Source organism: Excalfactoria chinensis, chromosome 1, assembly GCF_039878825.1.
Source record: "Excalfactoria chinensis isolate bCotChi1 chromosome 1, bCotChi1.hap2, whole genome shotgun sequence".
Taxonomy (NCBI): domain Eukaryota; kingdom Metazoa; phylum Chordata; class Aves; order Galliformes; family Phasianidae; genus Excalfactoria; species Excalfactoria chinensis.
Genome location: NC_092825.1, coordinates 138437659 through 138459225, shown reverse-complemented (window position 1 = coordinate 138459225; position 21567 = coordinate 138437659). Strand labels below are relative to the sequence as shown.

Here is a 21567-nt window from a genome sequence, read left to right as displayed (position 1 = left end):
TCTCAATGAGATATTGAAATTTTCTGTCATGAAAAGTAAATGTTGATCCTTTTTGTAGTTTATCCTACTAGGACAGTTCAATGGAAACAGTGATACAAATTTGAGTGTCAGTTTTGATATATTTGTGTCTATATCTTCACTAGAATATTATCCAATGCCAACAGCAGCATTCCCATTGCTGTCAGCGACTTTTGGAACCAGTCTCTTAGGGCTAAACCCAAAAAGAATGAACACACGACTGCACTGAGTGAGCCCAGAGTTAAATCCAAAACTTTTAATTCAGGAACTATAGCACTACTTCTATCATACCTGGGGACATTTTTGCGCCTGTGTGAAATGCAAGACAAATTCCAAACCTTAAACAAACAGTCTTCAGACTTCCTCTTGAAAACATATAAAACAGCTATTTTTAGTGTTTTCAATAGAGCCTTTCTAAAGAAGCAAAGTTTCCAAGGGAAAGTTTGAAAGTTGGCAGTGATTTGTTAGCAAAATGGGTTGGGATCCACTGGCCTAAAAGTAACAAGTCACTGCTTAAGGCAGGCTAACATTTAATTCCTGATTTTCTTGATATGTCTGTCAGTTTACTCATCAGTACAAGGAATCTCCTCCACCTATAGCCTGTATCACGTACCTATGAGTGTTTGACTTAGGTAGTACCTTGAGCCACTAGGCAGAGATCATCTTCCAAAATGAACATCACTTTTTACAGAGCTCATTATCTTAGGATTCACCCACATATAGAAAATCTGGGTTTAATTCTTTCCCTTGACTGAAGAGACTCCAGACTTCTGCCTCATCCCTCCAGCTACCATTCATCCTGGCACCAGAACGCCTTATGGCTGAATTTAGGTAGCAAGCAGGAAAGATATTGAAAAGTATAAGGGCAAAGTGTGGAAGTACTAGTATAGCTGGTAGTGAAGCACAGTAATCAGAAATCTCATAACCCTCACAGTATCCATTTGTGTGTCACTGGGTTGATTTTTTTCACTCAAATTTACCGCTGTATATTAGTTCATGTGTCTGTAACAACAACTTTATTTGCACTTTATGTAAGAATTGCTGGCTCAGATGCGTAGACAACCCTACACTTGTGTAGGGCAGATCAAACGTATTTTATTACTACCACTTTTAGATGCACCATGAAAAAATTACAGCAGAACAAAACAGACATTCTGAGCGCTGAGTTTTACTGAAGAGTTTCAGAGGCAACATGAAACGTACTCTGTAATAGAGATTGCTCCTCTCTTTGAACCAGTACCTCCTTCATAGTGAGTCCCACCTCAGGGTATTTGGGCAGCTGTTGTTCTCTACTGAAGATAAGCCTTCTGTCTTTGATTCCACACCTCTGGATGAAGAACCTTTCCATCTCTCATGAAAAGCCCTCCTTTGATCATCCACACAGAAATCTTTTACCTTTACTCTGTGGAATACAGACTGCTTCAGTGTTGTAATTAAAGGATATTAAATTGTTCCTAAAAGGTTGCTTTTTCATTTGGGCTTGGAGGGAAGCTGAATCATGCTACTAATTTGTGAATGCATCACTGGTGTTGTCTGTTCTGTTAGAACTAATGATAGGCAGAAAATATAAAGAAGTGTAGCATAAAAATGCTATATCCTACTTGTGACAAATGGCAATTTTATAGTACCTGTCATTTTGGAATGAGTTCAGCTTTGTGCCACACTAAGCTAAGGTCATTTAGACCACCGCTGATTCTACATTTATGGCATCACTCACTCGTACTAAAGCATTTAACCCTCCATGAGGAGCCTTGAACTATAAATGTGTTTCTGTAATAAGGATGGTCTGCTGTTTTATAGTGATGACACCAGATGTGTGGTCCCTTTCCTGGCTGCCTCTAATGATGCAGCAGCTTCTCTGATTTGTATGTTGCTTGAAAAAGTAATGTCATAGAAGACAATGAAACTTTACTACTGTTAGAGATGTTAGAGCACCCATTTTTAGCTAACTGAAATCTTGTCAGCCATTTTGGACTGTCTTTTCTGAAGTGATATTAGCTGAGTTGGGAATCACAGTGAGTAAACTAAAAAAATCTACCTATCCCAGGTAAACAAAAGATACATAATAGGTATTAACACAAGACACCATGATCCTGTACTAGAGTCCACTGCTAGGCTAATAACACCATACTGAGATTTTTCAGCAAGCAGCCTTGTTTTTTATCAGGTCTGAGCACCCTGCCTGTCCCTGTGATTTCACAGGAAGCACCTGCTCACTCCTCCAAGCAGCAGCACTAATTCAATAGTCTGAGTATGGACAGAGCAGACTAACTTAGATACCCTCTATAAGCAATGTCAGGCATAATGTTCACAAATCAAACTGCACACAAGAAGAAATAACCTAATGCAATATAATCTAATACAATCTAATCTAATACTAAGTCCTGTGAAGTCAATAGGAACATTTCTTTCCAGTTTGTTTGTGAATCTTTAATACACAAAGGAAGATGTTAAGTGTATTCAGTTCACAGATATTTTTTTCCTACTGCTGGCTCTTTCAGTTTAAAATATACCAGCAGTTAAATTTTCATCCAATATTGCTGGAAGTAAGCATTATTTTTCTACCACTAACAATTTCCAGTTCTCTGTGAATTCTGTAGCTGCCAGGGAACACAGCTCTGCAATGTGTGCCCATCTGTAGTCTGCAGACCATCTCTTCCTCGTTACTGGAAGAAGGCAAGTACCTACCAAATGCTGTTCATCAGTGTCAGATTAGCATCTAAGATATTTAGGCTCAATTCTTCTTCCAACTACAAAGAGATGTTCTAGCATTTAGTCAGCACCTGCTTTTTTGCTGTCAGACCCTAGATATGGTACTTGCTGCCAATTGAAATGATGTATATTAGTGAGACATATGCATGAGGCACACTACATTAAGGTCATTTAGACTACCATAACAAAACAACTAAGGTAATTCAGACTACCACGTGTAACACAAAATAGAAGTCACAGCAGTGCTTCCACATGAAAGTTGTGAAAATGGCATCCTACCCTATAAGGATTTACAAATACCACTAAATATGAAGAAAGCTAGGAAGCAGTCTTTGACTCTTGAAGCTCTCTGGTGCAAACTGCATTGCTCACATTGCTGATGAGTAGCTTCCCCAGAAGCAGACTGCCTGCATCCACAGACCACAGCACCTTCATCTTGAATCTCCTGTGGGTCTCATGCTGTAACACTGTCCTCTAAGAAAATGCAGTTCAGGTATGTGCATGCTTCCACTTCAAACAATCTGAAATAATGTGAAAGCTATGTTACAGCCCACCAGCATGGTGGTATGTGTATCATATACCTTTGCACATGGCATGCCTGTTTATGGTACTGCAAGAGAAGGCAAAGCCTGACAGGGTGGCACTAGGAAGCTGTGCAGGACAAAGGGTATTACCAATGCACAGTCAGCACAAAGCACCACACTCAGTAGCTTTCCTGCTTAGGCATGGGAGATCAGTGTATTTGCTAATGGAAGCTACATCCCAACAAGTCTGGGTGGTCTGTGGATATTGTGCATGCCCCACAACCCAGAATTAGTGAGAATGATGTACTGGCTAAAAACTGTTCCTGTTTACGATAAGGCTAATCCATCTGCTGTGTATCGTTACTTTGAGGTTCAGTGGCTCGCCTATTGGTGGGAGAGGAAAGGCTCTGAGGCAGCATATGATCAGGACATTGATTTAATATCAGTTCTGATTTAAGTTTCTTGCAAAAAAAAGTGGATTGTGCTGACTCAATGCCTGTGTGTGCATGTGGTGTTAGTTGGATTCTAGATGAGTAAAATAATGGTTCTTTAGGAAGAAAACACATTTGCTTTGATTCTGGGAGAGGGAGAAAGGTGTATCTTACTTTTATTTTAAAAATTTCAAACATTGAAAACATAAATAATTTTTATACAGTGTATTTACGTATCAGCTCAAAATAAACTTCCAGCATATTGCTGCTAATAGAGGAGATGTGTTTTCATCCTACTTTGTTGTTAGTGAACAAGTTTTCTTTTTACATGTGAACACAGGGATAATTTTATGACTACAGAGCTGCAAGCTCCCATTGGCAAACCCGAGTATTTGCAGCCTTCATAGTATCGTTACTTTTGCATATTAGGTTTCTGCAGGACTTAGGATTTCACTGTATTTTGCACACGTTGAAAGAAAATATCTCATAAATTTTCTAAGGTGCCTCAGTTCCAAGCAACGGTTTATTATTTTTGTCAATACTTTTTCTTTGCTGAGGTAAACACATAGAAATCAACTCTCTGTTGAGAGAAAGTAGGTTAGCTTGCTGTCCCTAAGGATGACAACCAGAGCTGTCTGCTCCCAGATTTTTATTGGCAAAATTCTGTTTGTGCTTGAAAGCTGGTCTGAGCTGAAATGCAGGCTTCCACACGCTGTTTGAGTGAGACCAGCTCTTCCTATTTGGAGTCAAGTTAACATTTAGAAACAGTCATTTTAGTGAACCATGAAGTTAGTCTGCATTGAATTATTGCATCATTCACTACATTGGAATCCACTGTATATACTTCAACGGGAAATTTTAGGTAGTGTTACTGAATCCAACATGTCAGGACTTCAAAAAAACAAAAATGTTACTGACGCTTTATTTGACTTTGTTTTGCAATGAAGATATTTTTCAGAAAATTACTGCAAAGTAGCAACTGCGACAACCATGGTGGTTTGGAAAGAGAGTGAAATATTGCTGTGATTAAGTTGCTGTAAAATTCTTGTTCTGCTAATTCTTCATGAATGCAGCTTGATCTTCCAGTGGACTGAGATGAGAAGAAATGCTTTAAAATGGTTTTTCTGTTGCTCCTGGATCCATTTCAAAGTAGGAATTTCAGTGCCTGTATCTTCCAGCCATATTCAAGGGCACCTTGGTTTAAACCGCAACTAGTGCCCCTGTGTATAGTCACAGGGTTATTTCTGTTCTTTGGGGAGAAAATCAGGCTGCTAGTGCATATGTCCTTCATGGCAGAATATCTGTCTAGAGAGACGAAAGCAGATGTATGTGTAAGTCTAAAGATCCCAAATATAGCCTCTAATAGGTGTGATAATTATTTTTGGGAAGAAGTGATAAGATGCAGTTTAAATCCATAGGGCACATTGTTCCAATGAAAGTGTGGTGTATTTATTAGAGTACTCATAGGATTTATAGCTGCTCCAAAGAAGTACATCTGCTCTATGACTACAGGCTACAATAGTTTCTGGGGAGAGTTTCTTGCAACTCTTTTAATATGCTTTAACCTCTTGCATGCTGGGTTGATATATCTGAAAGTGAGTTTTCCCACTTGGTCCTCACTGTCAAAAGCAGCTTCCACATGTTCTGGATGCTCAGGCTGGAATAATGGCTTTGGCTTGAGTCCATGCTCCACACTGTCAAAACTGAAGTTCACAGCACCCAAAAAAACTGTAATTCCTGGTTTCTGGGAAAGGAAATCTATGTAGTAAGTCTGGAAGGGAAACATAAGTCTATATTAGCACCTGATCTAGATGGCAGGGATTGTTGAACACATCATGGCATGTAATAGCAACTGTGTGGGTGTATGTGTAAGCAGTCCAACAAAAACCTATACCTACACTACACACTTGGTAAAGCTCTACATGCTCTGATTCTACCCAGCAAATCTACCACTCCATAGCTGTGCTTAGGCTGGCATTTCCCACCTTGAAGCTGCTGGGGAAGAATCCCTTCAGCTACTTCCCTACCTCCGTGTGACTGCATGAGTGCTGCGAAATTAAAACAAAAAATAAATAAAAATAATTAAAAAAAAAAAAAAAAAAAGAGTTGGAAAAAAAAAAGACCCAAATGAAAGAAAAAAGAATGGATTTTGTACTGCGTTTCATAGAAAGTTATCAGTGCTGTGACAAAGAAAGTGAAGCCTTTTCACCTCTCCTGCTTTACCTGCAGAATTCTTGATGTCAGCGCTGCATGCATGTTCCTCCTGGTGCATGCCCATTTGTGGCTGAAGAGGTGAGCTGCAGAGACTGTAACTAATTACTTGGTATTTAGGGCAGAGCAGACAACAATTGTTAGTTCTGTTGGCAAATGACCAGACAGTCAGGCTGTTACTCAGAAATATCACAGCAACCCGTTGCCATTCAAAGTGCTGACTAAGGCATATGAGTGCCAAATGAATGAGCAACCATCACGGTGTCTTGCTTGGGATGGAAATCTCCTTTAGGACTGTATTCTGGTTCTTCCTTGTGGCAATCTTCCCTCACAACAGCAAGATGTTAACAGTGCAGAACAAAAGGCATGCTATTAAGGGTAATTTTCTTTTATTTTTCATTGAACGCTGTATTTGTTTCATGTTCTTTCTTTCATTGTGCATAGAAATTAAATTACAGATGAAATTAGGCTGGCCTGTTTCTTTCCACAGGGTTCCTTTTTCAAGTCACACTCTCTGTGCATTTATATTAACTTTACATTTGCTCCCTTTCCTCTACAAACAGCAGGTCCCCTTTGGGAACCTGCTGATCTTCTATGCAAAGAGGTAGAAGTAGTGGATAGCAGCAGAACAGTTTCTCTGAAACCCATCTATTTTCTTTCCTTTATTTTTTTATCCTGAGCATTATCTCACTGATATGAAAGACTTCTATTCCTCTATTTTTTTCTTCCTCCCAAATTCCCTGTGTTTACTGTTATTGGCTTTGATGGATGGATGAAGTATGATAGTCTGAGGCATGTTTGACAGAATACAACTTTGGCCTGCATAAATTACTGTCAGGGAATTTTCACAGAAGTACTGAAGTAAATTTGCAGTGACTAAGAAATGAGATATAAATTATAGCATAATCACTGCTGCTGAGCAGTTTGATGAGTAAAGCGATTAACTGTAGTTTAGGTGAGTCCTCACGATTTTTCCTTATAGTTTAAAACTGCTCTGAGACCTCTGAAAGAAGAGATTTTAAAAAGGACATTTTTCCCACTGTTTTGGCAAAAAGCATATTTCTTTTGTGTCAACATTGTGTCTTTACTCTCACAGGTAATTCGGAGATTGCAGTTTATGATCTTGCCTCACATACCCATATAAATTCTTATGTGAGGGCAGCTAGGACCTATCCTTCCTGTGCCAATAGCTTCCCTATCCTTTTCTGCTCCATGTCACTGAATCCCAGGCTTTTGGGAAGACATTCTACTTTCCTGAATTACTCCAATTAAGAGAATCAGAAATGTAGCAGCTCATAAAGCTCTAGATCCTTATGGGATGCTCCTGAAAATATACTTCAGGCAGTGCCCTATATTTTATATATTCGGTGTCAATGGTAGATTTGACTCAGTGAAAGTAATCTCTTCTGTCTGGTGAAGAGCTCCTGACTGTAAAATATCACTGGTTTTATAGCTACAATAGAGAGAAAATGTGAATGTTTCTATTATTAGCTTTATTTCATTTGAGGCACTATCATTTGTGAGGCTGTGTGTTTTCCATTTTGAGGTTTTTCAGCCTGTAGAAAAGGCTGGCTTTAGTTTTTATAGCCAAAATTGCAAATATTCTAGATTTTCATCTCAGGTCTTATGAAATTGCTTTTCTTAAACTCTACTCACTTCACTGTTATGGTAAAAGAAATCCAATTTTCCAGCCCTTGTGACTGCCACCAAATCCCCAGAAGCACAAATTCTAAAGCTTACAGATTCAGGAGGCAAATATACGGCAGCATTTGTCATGTTTAATGCACCTTTATTTTCATGGTACATTCATGATGGTGGGAACAGAGCTTGTGATTGCTGGTGAGGCCTTGCACGAGTCCTTGCTGACATGCAGCGCCAGATCTAGGTGGGGAATGCACTTTGAAAAAGAGACACATAAATAACCAGCGTGCATTTGCTTCAATCCTGAGGGGGCTGGCACAGAGGCTAGGCTGCTTTTAAGCTGCCTGCACGCAAGGAGCAAGCATTGATCTTCTGTCCAGCAACTCACGTCCATCAGGAGTGCTAGCCTGGAGGTACTGCCCGCCAGCCATGGGCAGCTCTGCAGCAGGTAACACTCGATTATACCTGTTTGTGCTCACAGACAGCTGTGATGAGCAGACAGGAAGGGATTGTCTGGGATTTGAGGGAGAGGGAAGAAAGACAAGCGTATTTTGTTGTTCTTTGTGAAGTGAATCCCTAGCTAACTGCTGCAGCTTGATTGCTTTGAGTCCTGTAGCCTTGTAGCCTTACTACCCTCATCAGCTTGCAGCAGCAGATGCAAAGTGCCTTCTTCCCATGACCTGGTTTGGTAATGCACACATCAGCAACAGCATCCTTGCCACTGCAGAGCCTGCAGGGATCACAGGCCACCTCTGACTCTACAGCCCCTCTGATGCTCTAATCATCAGCATGAGTGATTAGAGGAAGGGGCAGTAATAGTGTGATGGTCATGCCTGTGCCACCAGTGCCTGCAGCAAACCAGAGCAAACCAGTCCCTGCTGTCACTGCATATGCAGTGCATATGCTGCCTTCCCATTCCCAGGCCATCATGTGCAGTGGCCACAAATCCACATCCCCCATCTCCTCCCAGCTCTGTATCACTTGTCTTCCCACCTAGCCCTGACTTGGTGCTTCTCCTTCATTCTTAGGGCAAGACAAAAAATCAGCTTCACATACACAGCTGCCTGACTCAGGCTTGTTCATGTGGCAGCATCCCTGCTCTGAAATAAGTAGACCTGAAGTGCCCGGATGCCAGCAACACACTGGGGATGACAGGGAGATGGATGGCAACCTACAAACCCTGCCCAAGAGCCACAATAAATACTCAAGCAGCAGCACTAATTCTAGATGCATGCTGTATTTACCTGCTTGTTTTAAACTATGCTATATCACCGTGAATGTTAGGTAGACATATCCTTGGAGGAGAGGGGAGGCTTATTACCTAAAGCAATACCAGGGAGGGAGAATAGACTTTTCGTTATAAAGAAAGTACTAGAGATGTAGGAGTAATACTCTGCTCATCCAGCAACTCCCTGTATGATTTCAAGTAATTTTCTTGGCATACGATTATTTTTCCTACATATATATAATAGAGATATTCCTTTCTCCTCACCCTTTCCCTGTTCAGAATCTCTTCAAGACAGACACCTCATTCAGATTCACACAGTATGCTGGAAGTGCTTGCTGCTGTGCTCATCCTTATCCACACAAAAATCCTCCATTGGTGTTTGTTCTTTAAATTGTCCTGATTTGATTCTACAGATTGTCTGGCAGGCTGTGTTGAATTTATGGCAGAGATGAGCAGCGTACCTTGAATTCCTACTGCTATCTGATTCACTGGGCTCACACTCCAGACTCCAGAAATATGCATGTCCTAGCAGCTTTAGTATCAAAGTGAACAAAAAAACTAAAAAGGGCTCTACTTCCTGATTCAAGATCGGATTCAACAGCACAGCACTCTTGCAAGAATATTTAAATTCATAACATTTCATCCAACCACAGCAGAAAATGGAAAATCAATTAGTCTCATCAGAATTTGCTGCTTTAGGTTAAAAAAAAAAAATGAGAAAGCCTTTTTACTTTGCTGTACTTCAAACTAGACCTAAATTTATCCCTCTTTTAGAATCCCTCTTTTAGAATATGCACTAGATCCTTAGACTCTATCCATAGCTGGGCCCATACCCACTTTCTCTTGTCTCCTGCCTTCCTCTGGCAGCCCTGAAGAAGCTGTGTGTAGTTGTTCTATTAGGAGCCAGTAACTGGAGTACTTAACCCTATCATGAAATAGAATGCAGCTCCACAGCAGCAGTGGATAACCCATCCTCTACTCAGTAGGAAGGCGATGAAAGTCATTAGTATATTGACATGGTAGATTAACAGTACAAGGTTCTCTCTTATTCAGATTGTTTTCCTGATAAACTCTTTTCCTGCTGAGACCACTGATATTCATACTTTCCTTGCCAAAAAATGGCATTTCATAAACATTTCTCCCTCTGAAAATATTACTGTTTTCATTCTAAATCTTTTGCGATTTTTATTTTGGACTTGCAGGTTTTTACAAATTATATTTGTATCTATGTGCTATAAAACCACTTTTGTTATATCATCTCTCATCTATGAAGCAATACTGAAAATGAAACTGAGCATCTTCCTTGGGCGGGCTGCAAAGAAATTTTGGCCAGCAGTACACACAGAACTGCACATCAGCACAATCACTGCACATAATGCCACAAAGCCTTTATGTTAACTGTTCATTCTTTCCTGACCATATATATTCACCACTTACAATAATGCAGATTTGTATATTTGGGTTAAAATAATCCAGTCTGCAAATATCCAGGCCACTGAAATCAAGCTGTGGTTTCAGTTGAGGTGAGTAAGTGACAGACAGAACTATTAGAGAAGGGAAAGCTAAAGAGAAAAAAAAAAAAAGGAAAGCTAAATTCTGTCTGAAATGAAAACATAACTTTGAGAGAAGCAGGAATAACCACATACATCAACATAGGTTGGGACATGACCTGCTGGAGAGGAACTCTGTAAAGAAACACCTGAGAGTCCTGGTGGACAGCACGTTGACCATGATCCAGTAGCACGCTCTTGTGTCCAAGAAGGCCAATGGTATCCTGGGGTGTATTAAAAACAGCATGGCCAGCAGGTGAAGGGAGGTGATTCTTCCCCTCAACTCTACTCTGGTGAGGCCATGTTTAGACTACTATGTCCAGACAGGGATCTCCTAGAAGGAGACCAGCAAAGGGCCACAAAATATGATAAAGGGCCTGGAGCATCTTCTGGATGAGGAAAGGCTGAGAGATCTGAGTCTGTTCAGCCTGGGGAAAAGAAGACTGAGGGAGGATCTGATAAATGTTTATAAGCATCTGAAGACAGGTGGGAGGAAAACAGATGAGGTCGAGCTCTTCTTGGTGGTGTGTAGCAATAGGACATGGAGTAAAGGCCTAAAACTTGAACATAGGAAGTTCCATAATAACATGTAGAACAACAAGCTTTCTATGGAGGCTGTGGAATCTCTTTCTATGGGGATACTCAAGACCCATCTGGACACCTGCCTGTGTGACCTATTATGGTACCTGCTTTAGCAGTGGGTTGGATTCAATGATCTCTTGAGGTCCCTCCTTACCCCTGCAGTTCTGTTATTCTGTGAGTTTGGGATGTCCTGATAACACATTATTACAAGTTACATTGTGAAGAAATGCATCTTGCCAGCTCTAATTTCTATTCACAGAGCAAGTGAGTCCTGGCACTGACGCAGGGGCAATACTGTCCTCAAGCTTAGGGGCTTCACATCTTCCTTTCCCCAGCTTCTTTCTTTCCCTCTGTGGAGGAGAGGAGGACACCTACCGATAGGCCTGCCCAACTTCATCCAGGGAGAGGGGCAGTCCCCAACTTCCCCCCACCCCCCTCTCTGGTAGATGTAGAATAGCAGGTCGTTTACACCTAGGCTCCCTCAAAGAAGTATGTGGATGAGCCTTCAGGCGCTGAGGGAGGGCAAGGTCGGAAGCCCATAAGCTGCTGCCAGGGTAGCCGTCAGATTTCTGAATCCTCAATTTTTTTTCAAGGCGTCAAGTGTCCCCTGAGAGCTGCTTCAGTTTGAAAGGCAATGGAGCTATGTCAAGAAGAAACCACTAGAAGAATTGAAGTTAAATGTAAGGCTACTTCAGCTATGAAGTACAATTATCCTTCTTGCTCTGATATGAAAGGATGTGTCCTAGCTCTTGCTGCCTTTAGAAATCATATGCTTTTCATAGCTGTTGGGGTGCTTGAACTACTTGTCTGTTATAAAACAGGCAATTCCCAGTAAACCCTGGAGTATGAAGAGAAGAAACAGCCACTCCACTGCTAGAACCAGATGAACATTTCCAGGACAAACAAAAGCCAGTATAAGCTTGAAATACTTTATTAGCAATTGTTTACAGTAGCTATTAACATTTTTTGCTTGGAACAATGAAGGGCTGCTTAGAAAGAATCAGTGCTTAACTGCTAAGCCTTGCCACAGAAAAGCCTCTGGCGTTTTATCTTAAAGATTCCAGCATATTTCTCGTACTACTTTTATACTTATCTGCAATAAAAAGCTGATTCCTCTGAGTGCTCTGGATTTGCTTGAATCAGATTTAGGGACCAGCTTTTTAGCACTGCTCCCAGGCATTACAGGAAAAGGGAAAACTGATGCAAGTCCTTACGGTTTTTTTTTTGCCAGGGTGCTTGAAGTTTACAGCAGTTCCAGCTTTCCAAAAGAAGTGCTGTTACTTACTGGGGAAGTATGTGTAGTTGTCTTGACTTACCTACTTCAGGATGTAGATGTGCAAAATAAGTCAGAATTAAGGGTCTGCAGTCACATTTCTGGCAAGAAAAAGAGATGTAGCCCAGTGTGCTTCACCATTTGAAAGATTCCTACTCCTCTCTAAAATGTGAATGTTGAATATGGGAAGTGTTTGATGACAGTCTTCGCATGCCTGTAAGAAAGAATGTCCATGGTTTAAAAAAGAAGAGAAGAAATTGTCTCCATTTGGTGATATGAGACAGTGTTCTGTTCTGTTGAGAATGCAGGAGGTAGGGTCTCCAGGATAGAGTTAAGACAAAAGAAAAAGTGGCAATGCTGTTAGGTGCACACTTGCTTTGATCAAATTATTTTTGAGCAAGGGCCCGCCAGCCCCTTATGTCAGCCATGTTACTTGCCCCTGGAGTTGGCTAACACATGATGTTGTAGCACAAGCATTGCCTGGCCACAGATGGCAAGGAAATTCCTGTAAGCATCTGTGCAAACCTTTAAGTTATTTTCCTCAGAATGCATGCCATGGGCAACCTGGTTTTCATTAAAATGCATGTTCTAGATCAAAGCTGAATTAACCAAAAGGCCTCAGAGATGCATTTTGATCAAAGCTATATGAAATGCTGATTCAAAGTTGTGCCCAGGACACTTATAACCTGTAGGACACTTGCACACATCACTGCAGGGATACCTTGAGCATCTCAAAAGGCACAAGTCTTAAGTGTGGGCAAGTAAGTAGGCTGCTGTGAATGTAGATGCATAAGTTCAGGAGTATTAGCACAGAAGCTGAATCCACCCTTAGCTTTCTAAAGTTCTGTACCTGTTGCTTTGAGAATTCTGAAGGGCCGATAATATTTCTTTACTTCCTGTTACTAAAAACGTTAACTTTTTTCTTGTCAAAGACATTTATAGCCCTTAGAGATAATGACAGTAAACCCCCCTTTCATTTCACTTTAAAATACTCCAGTGAGAATCATCTTGCTCTGGAAAGTCGCCTAGCTCATTTGTTTTATTTCACAAATTACCCAAGCACCCATTTGTGTTTTATAACTGGAATTCAGTGTTAGTTCTTGATTAGAAGAGCTGTCATCTGCTTTTTGAAGCAGAAACATGAATCATGAGAGACAGTTATTGGGAGAGCTCCGGATCACTTTAAGCTGTAAAGTCAAATTTTAAAAGGGAAAAGCAGAAAGAAAAAAACAAAAAACGTTTGTTGCATAAGAAGGCCCGGGTGAAATTCTCAGAACTTGGATGCACAGAGAAATTATCAATAACCATAAAATTTCACGGCCCCCTTTTTAGATCCGCAGCCTTAACATTTTGTAGGGAAATAAAGCTTTGGTTAACCTTGGCACTGGCAGACCTCATTAAAATAACAGCCTGTCACTTTCGAGTTTAAAATAACAGGGTTGTCAGTTTTATATTCAGCGGAACAATCTACGGTTATGCTCTCCGGAAAAACAGCGTGCACGGAGCGGGGTTTGACAGCAGTGGGAAGCTGAGCAACACCGCCATCTGCGGGTCCTCGCAGTCTTTTGCAGGCCCCCGCCATCTCCACATCCTCGCCGTCTCCTCCAGTTCCTCTCCATCATCACTAGGCCCTCGCCATCTCTTCCAGGTCCTTGCCATATCTAAGTCCTCACTATCTCCTCCAGGCCTTTGCCATCTCCAGGTCTGCACTGCCCACACAATTGTTGCGCTTGGCTTCTGAAAAGTACTCCGTAATGAAGTACAGAGTTCCTCAACTACTCAGCACTTAAATTTTGTTTTGTGAGAAAACTGGAAAGTGCATGAATGTATGAAAAAACAATAATAATTGATAGAGCAAATGCAGCTCTGCTTCATTTGTCCCCAGTCAAAGCAGGTCAACTTCACTGCGATATGCAATGTGCACAGAAGTTTTGAGCACTTAATGAGGCATTCCAAACAAAAATATGCACCTAATCTCCCCATACCTGTTCAGTGGAGAAGTGCAAGTGCCTGGAAAAAAAAACACTGAGAGAGAAAGATCCTTGTTAACAAAATTCAAGCATCTGGGTTCTGTAGTAGGAGCACAGTACAGCTACCTATGTATAAGTGCCTTGTGTCTCCACAACACCTATAGGAAGCTGGCAGATGTAACAAAGGACATACAAGAGACACAGATCCTCTTTGACAGACAGACTCTAAAACTTAGTAGTCCGAGTTAACTGCTTTTGATTAAGCCCGGTTTACAAGGAAAACAGTGTCAACTGAAATATCCAACTATCCCGCATTTATCTGCTTGTGACATACAATTTTTGCAGCAGTTGTGACATTCACATGCAGCAGAAGCATAAACATAAGCAGTTACAGACAGTATGTAATGTGTGTTTTAAGCCTGCTGACCGAGACTTTTTAAACAAATTGTTGACCATTAGTCTTAGAATGCTTTCAGATTAAGCTCCTAATGGACATAAATACTGATCGATGTATGAAAATCCTGAGCAGTTTTCTGCTGGTATGGCATAACAGAAATCAGTACATAATGATTTCCTTGTTCTTGCTACCTTACCATGTCTGTGACAAAGAGTATGCTCTTCATGATCCCACACACAGCTCAGGCTGTCAAGCTCCATACCCATAGATCTGCTATCAAGCTGCTCGTCATTACACAAACTCTGCACCCTTGTTCATGAAGGATGCAGGGGTGCTGGGTGTCTGGCTGGGGATCTTAGATGCATCTAAGGGGAAAACAAAAGCAAGCAATGGAAAATACAGTTGTTCATCTGGGAATAATACAACTTGAAGAAGTGACATTAGTTAAACATTGCTTGTGAAGTCAAGTCCCTTCTCGCAAATATCCACTCAAAACATCTCTGAGTGGCTGTACTGCCACATACAACCCACACTGCATCATCCAGAGTGGCCCATCAGAGAAGCAGTGTCTGGTGAGTAGCAAGGAAGTGCTTATTTCCAAGGCATAAAGGATTAACCCTCACTGGGATTTTGTGTTCAGATGTTTCTGAGCATCCCCAAGTAGAAGGTACCAGCAGAAGGACAAGCTGCATCTCCTGCTGACTTTTGAGAATAAAATCTGCCGAAATTTTCAGAGCAAACCAAGAAAGTGTGGTGCAAAAATGTTATTAAGAAGAAGAAAAGGAAGATTGTAACTTTTTCTTCTTAACACAAGTAAGACTCTTAATGCATTTATTACATTGAACCGGGGTTGGTTTTGGACACATCTTTGAACACCATTTTAGCATCTCAAGATGCTCCTCTGACTATGAGAGTAGGGATTATAAAGGTAAGTTGGGATTCTAAAGAGGTAATAAAACTGGAAGAGCTCACAGACAGACTTGCCATGAAGAGAGGAGGAGGAAATAAGGGAAATTACCTTAAAAATAAAAATATTAGAGTATCGTCTTAAAAATTTGCTTTTTGGCTGATGTTCCTTCTGGGCACACGTTGTCCCCCTGCTGAGGAAGCATGTTTCCATTGGAAATTAAACCAAAGCAAATTCCATAGAAAATTAGCCACCAGCTTCACAAGCACATTTTTGTGATCTTTCCTGCTTTATAAAACATGATCAGCTCACTTTTAGTTCATCGTGGTATTTTCAATTCTCTTCCAAATTGTCTTGGAGAGATTTTCAAGTTATCCGGATATCCTGAGCTAAAAACAAGGAATTCTAAGGTCTGATTCCTGCCAAAATGATGGGCTTGCTTTTTAGTTCACTCCCTTTCTCTGAAGTCCAAGGTGAGTAAAGAAGACAAAAGCTTGGTCAGCTCTATTTACCTACTTAAAATTGAGCCTGTGCTGGCAGGATTAGAAGTGAACTCATAAGTGGTGGTGTAAATTCTGCAGAGGAATTGCACAGCCTGTGACTGCCTTGGTCACAGAAGTCAGAGGCAAAAGTAAAGAGATTAACTGTTTCTCAATGTGGGTCATGTAAGTATAATATTTCCATGACTCTGGATATGATTTTCGCTTTGGAAATGATGCAAACATTTAATTTTTCTCACCTACGCAATAGCACCATCCTGTTAGTAAAAATGGATAAAAGCCAGGCTATTTTAATAGCTACTTATTTTTAATATCCATTTACATAATCCTCAAATAAAACAAAAATGTAACTCTTTTGCACAGCTCTTGGTATATACCTTTTCTTATGAGAGAGCATACTCAAGATAAATTTAGTATCTTCAAAGTAGCTGAGGAATGGTTCAAAATTAATGTCAGGGCAATATGAGGGATATAGCTGAGGAAAGTCAGGCTGAGACCAGAGATCCAGCTGTCTGTATCTGCATAAATCTCTGCCAGGGAAAGCGGGAAGGAAATATGTAAAATATCAAAATTGCAGACATCTTGTGTTTAAATGTTTCCACAGAAGTCTAACTACTCTTGAAAGTTAATCTTTAATTCAGAGCATGGGAAATACCAAGGAATCATTTACATGGCCACAGATCACTAGGGAGATGCAGTAGTTTGAATTCATAAATCACAGGCGGGCAAGGTTAACTGAACCTTTAGTCTCTTTTATCTCATTTTCAAGGGACTGTACATCTGTTACCTATTTTTTAAATGCTGGTGGTGATCAAAATGATGTACGGTGGGAAACATGTAACTGTGGAGACTAGTAAGAGACTTTCTGTGACTATGCTTGAATTCCCAAAACTGGAGGCACTGGAACCCACAGGCAAAAGTTTTGCAGATCATGGCACACATTGCTTCACTCAAATCTATTCTGAATATAAAGTTATAATATAAATATTTCAAGCTTAAAGAGAATAGATTTAGGTTAGACATAAGGAAAAAATTCTTCTACAGAGAGGGTGGTGAGGCACTGAAGCAGGTTGTCCAGTGATCTGGTGGATGCCCCATCCCTGGAGACTTTCAAGGTGAGGCTGGATCAGGCCCTGGGCAACCTGACCTACCTGTGGTGTTCCTGTCCGCTGCAGGGGAGATGGACTAGATGGCCTTCAGAGGTCGCTTCCAACTCCAAGGATTCTATGATTTTATGATCCTATGACTCAAACTCACTACCTGCGCATCTTATAGTCATCAAGAGAGGGCTGAAAATGGTAAATTCCCTCATAGCTGTTAACAGTTTTGCTATTTCTTCCTTTTTTTCTTTTTTTTTTTTTTTTTATGTCAAGTAAATGTCTTCCTCTCTGTAGGCTAGAAAATGGGAATGACACCTCATAGGGGTACTTGGAAGATTTAATTAGCTGTATTTTACCAATCATCATTGGTAAAGTAAGATCATCTTTACCACACGTAACACAAAAATATCCCTACTGTTAGGAAATTTAATAGTGCGTTATCTATATGCAGCAGACATACAGAGTATGCAAACATTATTTAATATCTCTGAAAGTCAGTGGGGAGTGAGATTCCTTGTTTGAATTTTTCAAAACTGCATTTCTGAGGAGCCTGTGCAGTGTGTCAGCTGTGAGAGCTTCTCAAACTTTTATTCTTTCCTATGAAAATAGGAAGTTTTTTTCACTGTAATTTGGTCTTTGCGCAGGCTGGGGCAGGAAGGGGAAAATCATTTTCTAGTGGGTGTTGACTCACTTGTGATTCTGAATAGAAGTTTGAAGTCCAAAAGCACCAGCTCTAGTCTGATTGTGGTAGAAATCCGAATATAACTCTTAGCATCTGCGTTGTGAGTAGCTCCAAATAACTTCTAGGTAGCAAGGAAGTTACTGCTCTGAAAACAAATTACTCACCACCATCAGATTGCTTGTGTAAATGGCTACCCAGGAGACACAATAAATGATAGAAGTCTATCCACTAGGCTCTTGCATTGTCCAAAGTTATGTGAATGGACCATACTTTCTACAGACCCTTTTCACTACATTTTCAGCAGTTTCTTTAGGATTTCTCCAACTGATTTCCTCTTCTAATAGGTGTTTACACAGCTCTCTGTGAACCCCAGGAAGTAAATCAAGTGGCTTGTTTTGCTTATCTGCACCACTGATGGTGGGGGGGTTTTTATCCATAGCATGTACAGAAGGGGAGCAGGAGAGGATGCTCTCTGCCTGCTGCCCAAAGGCACCCTACAAGGCAGGCATCCTGAGATTGCCCCCACTGCTACTGCAACCTTGCTCACAGTCTGTAAAATGGGATTTAATTTTTGGCTCGATAAGGCTCCTCTACTGAGAATATAAAGATTTGCAAACACTACTAGTGTTTGTGTTACAAAACTAAAGCAACTAGAGCTTGGCAAAGAGTATGGAGGAGATTTGTAGGATACAAAGGATATTTATAGGATGGCAAGAAATGATGTCAACAACTCACAGCCAAATACTGTCCTACTTATTTCTTACGAATGAAAATGCACACAGAGATTCTGAAATAATATCCTTGGATGTTTCTATTTCCTGGCATGGAAACTGACATTCTACAGAGTCTAAGCACTGCAAAGCAGTGTGGGTCATTTGCTCGGAGAGCTATCATGTCTTCAGAACAAAAGATAAAACAGATAAATAGCCAAGTACAATATTATACCTCAACAACCTAAAAGCCAATCTCAGAAGTGAATGGAACAATGGAGAGCTTTTATTTCTCATATTTTAAAGAATAAAGCTCAGTGATTTCCTTTGAAAGCTATTCAACAAGCTCTCCTAAATCCTATTATAGCTTAACATGAAATGTATGTTTCCATAAGAACAACAGTAGCACCAGTCATCCTTTGTAGTCTGTCTTTTGTTATGTTCTCTATCTATTCTTGTAGATTTTTCCACTCTAGTAAACCAATCACAAAACAAGAACTGATAACATTTCAGCCAGAGCATGTGTTAAGTTGGTGCTGGAAATCCAGTTTGTTCCTGCTTTCTACCCGAATCTTGCCAAATTAAATTATTGTTCAAGAGGGAGTTTATAACATAAAGGAACTGTTCCAATACTGTCCCAACATTTCCTGAATGTAAAATCTGTATCCAGCTACTGATATTTATCTGTATCTAATAGCAAAGATGGATTTATTCTCTGCTTGCATATATACACAAACCTCTTACTGTTACCAAGATCCAAATGTACTGCAATTTATTCAGCCTGTGTGTCTTAAATCTGTTGAACATCAGCTCACTTTTTTAGAACCTGCACATCATGCGTCATTTTTTTTAGAGCCCGCATGTACAGATCTAAATATAATATTTATTTAAGACATGACCAAGCCAGAGGGTGAGATATTTTATCCAATGAACAGTGTTTAACTCAACTGACATTCAGCAGACTGTGAGGCATATTAATTCTTAGAGAGATGCATATTTTAGAAAGCCTCAGACAAATTGAGAATAGAAAGAGGAAGGTGTAAGATGCTTTTTCTTAATGTCTTGCCTGGAAAAAAATAAATAAATAAAAGGTGACTTTAATTATTTGCACTCCCTGAACCCAAAGGCACTGTGCCTTGCTCATAAATAGAGGAATTTCAATTTTAGCACTTTCAGTCCATTTAAATTCCACCGTCATCTATTACGGAACTGAACAACCTCTTATTTAAAATGAAAGCTAATGTGCCTGATGTTTTTAACTGCTTTTCCCTTTCGTTGTCTCTTAACCAGGTAACAGATATTAAAGAGAAACTAAAGCTCTCTAAAAAGTTCTGGTCAACATTCCCCTACACAATCTGCAAGGACGAGCGCGTGACAGCCGGCTCATCAAACGAGGAGGACTGCTGGAATGGCCACACCAAGGCAAGGTGAGGTGGAGCCTTTCCCACTGGGCTCAGTCCAAATCCCCACCAGGCACAAGGCAAAATCAGAAAACAGAGTATTTTACAAAAGCAGAAACAGGGAGAATAAGCGGTTGTCCACATGTAGCTTGCAGCTAAGATTATCTATTGTCAAGGTGCCATTAGAGCTGGAGTGTGAGTCACTGTAAATGTGCGCAGTGTGCCAGCATGTGAACACAGAAAATGTTCACTGGTTCATCTCCAGAAAGATAATTTATACTGAGATTTCTAAGAGCTCTTTAGCTCCATTTAGCATCCCTGTGTTGGGACTGACAGCTTGTGAAGCAATTGCACTCTTGGGATACCATACTGGGATGAAACAGAAAATTGGAATTTTGGCTCTATTTGCTATTGGCTGGCAGAGCTTCGGGTTATTTGCTGGGAAAAAAAAAAAAAAAAAATTAAAAAAAAAATAAAAAAGAAAGAAAGAAAGAAAGAAAGAAAGAAAGAAAGAAAGAAAGAAAGAAAGAAAGAAAGAAAGAAAGAAAGAAAGAAAGAAAGAAAGAAAGAAAGAAAGAAAGAAAGAAAGAAAGAAAGAAAGAAAGAAAGATGAGAAGAAAAAAGAAAGAAAAGGAAAGAAAAAGAAAAATAGCCAGCAGAGAATGAATGCAACAGTTTTAGTCTTCGTTACCTTGTGCAGAAAGCTTGACCTTGTCTTACTTTGTCAGAAACACTGTGGTCATCTGCCCTTGTTAGCAATGACTTTTCTGAGGTTGGTTCAGCTCTGGCTGTGGCTGGGCTGGTGAGAGGATGTCACTGAGGGCCCCAGCTTATCTGATTAACTGTGCAGAGAAAGGAACAGAGGAGAGAGGAGCCAGCTTGAGGACCATAACAGAAGCAGTCAGGTTTCAGGCCTGCAGCAGTGCCTGTGATTCTGGGGAGAAAGGAGGTGTTGAGAAGTTTGAGTGCCCATGGTACTACGTGTCATGTCCAGATGCATATGTTAAGATGTATGTGGTGCTCTTTCTATAAAAGAGCAGTCAAACAAACCTGTTGCTATCCCTCTTGTTTCCTGTGACCAATGCTAGTGTTTGTACAAAGTATGGCCTATTCCTTTCAGCTCTCTTCTGTAGGAAAGCAAACACTCCAAGGTTCGGGGGAGTTCTGTAGATGAGTTTTAAGACTTCCATCCTCCTTTTGCAGTATTTATCTTATGAGAAGCCTGGTTAGTTTCATGGCAACTCCTCAGATTAATGTTCTGAAGCTGTTCAGTACCTCTCTCCTAAAATGATAATCTTGATTAATTTAACACATACATATCACTGAATGTGAAATCATGGCTTCAGAGCATCACCTGAAAACACAGTCTCAGCAGACCCAACCACAGCTCTTTAGTTTTCTATTTTGTATGCATTCACAAAGGAAATATGTAATTATTGTCTTAGTAACGGAATTCAATAAATGCTTGAGATGGAGGGAATAGTAATAAATCAGACAGATACCATAGGATTTCATGGCCTGTATATGAAATAATATTGAAAATGTAATTAGCTTGGTATGCAAAATCACCTTGGTGAACAAGGACGTTTACTGCAGCCTAAAGAAAAATGATAAATGTTTCTATACTAATACTGACTAGCATCTGATAGCAAATGTTAATTTGCAACAACAAGGGTGGCAAAATCCGGCCACTGTGCATGTATCTATTTCCCTTCAGCATGTCACCTGTCA

General features: G+C 40.3%; 1 protein-coding gene across 1 annotated transcript in view; it reads left to right on the top strand.

The window, feature by feature from the left end:
* The window catches only part of GPC6 (glypican 6), a 697654-nt gene that overhangs the window by 667828 nt on the left and 8259 nt on the right, over positions 1-21567 (top strand). Inside the window, exon 8 of the mRNA XM_072349696.1 lies at positions 19727-19863. Coding sequence (XP_072205797.1) covers positions 19727-19863 — 137 coding nt within the window. The remainder of the gene's footprint in view (positions 1-19726; positions 19864-21567) is intronic.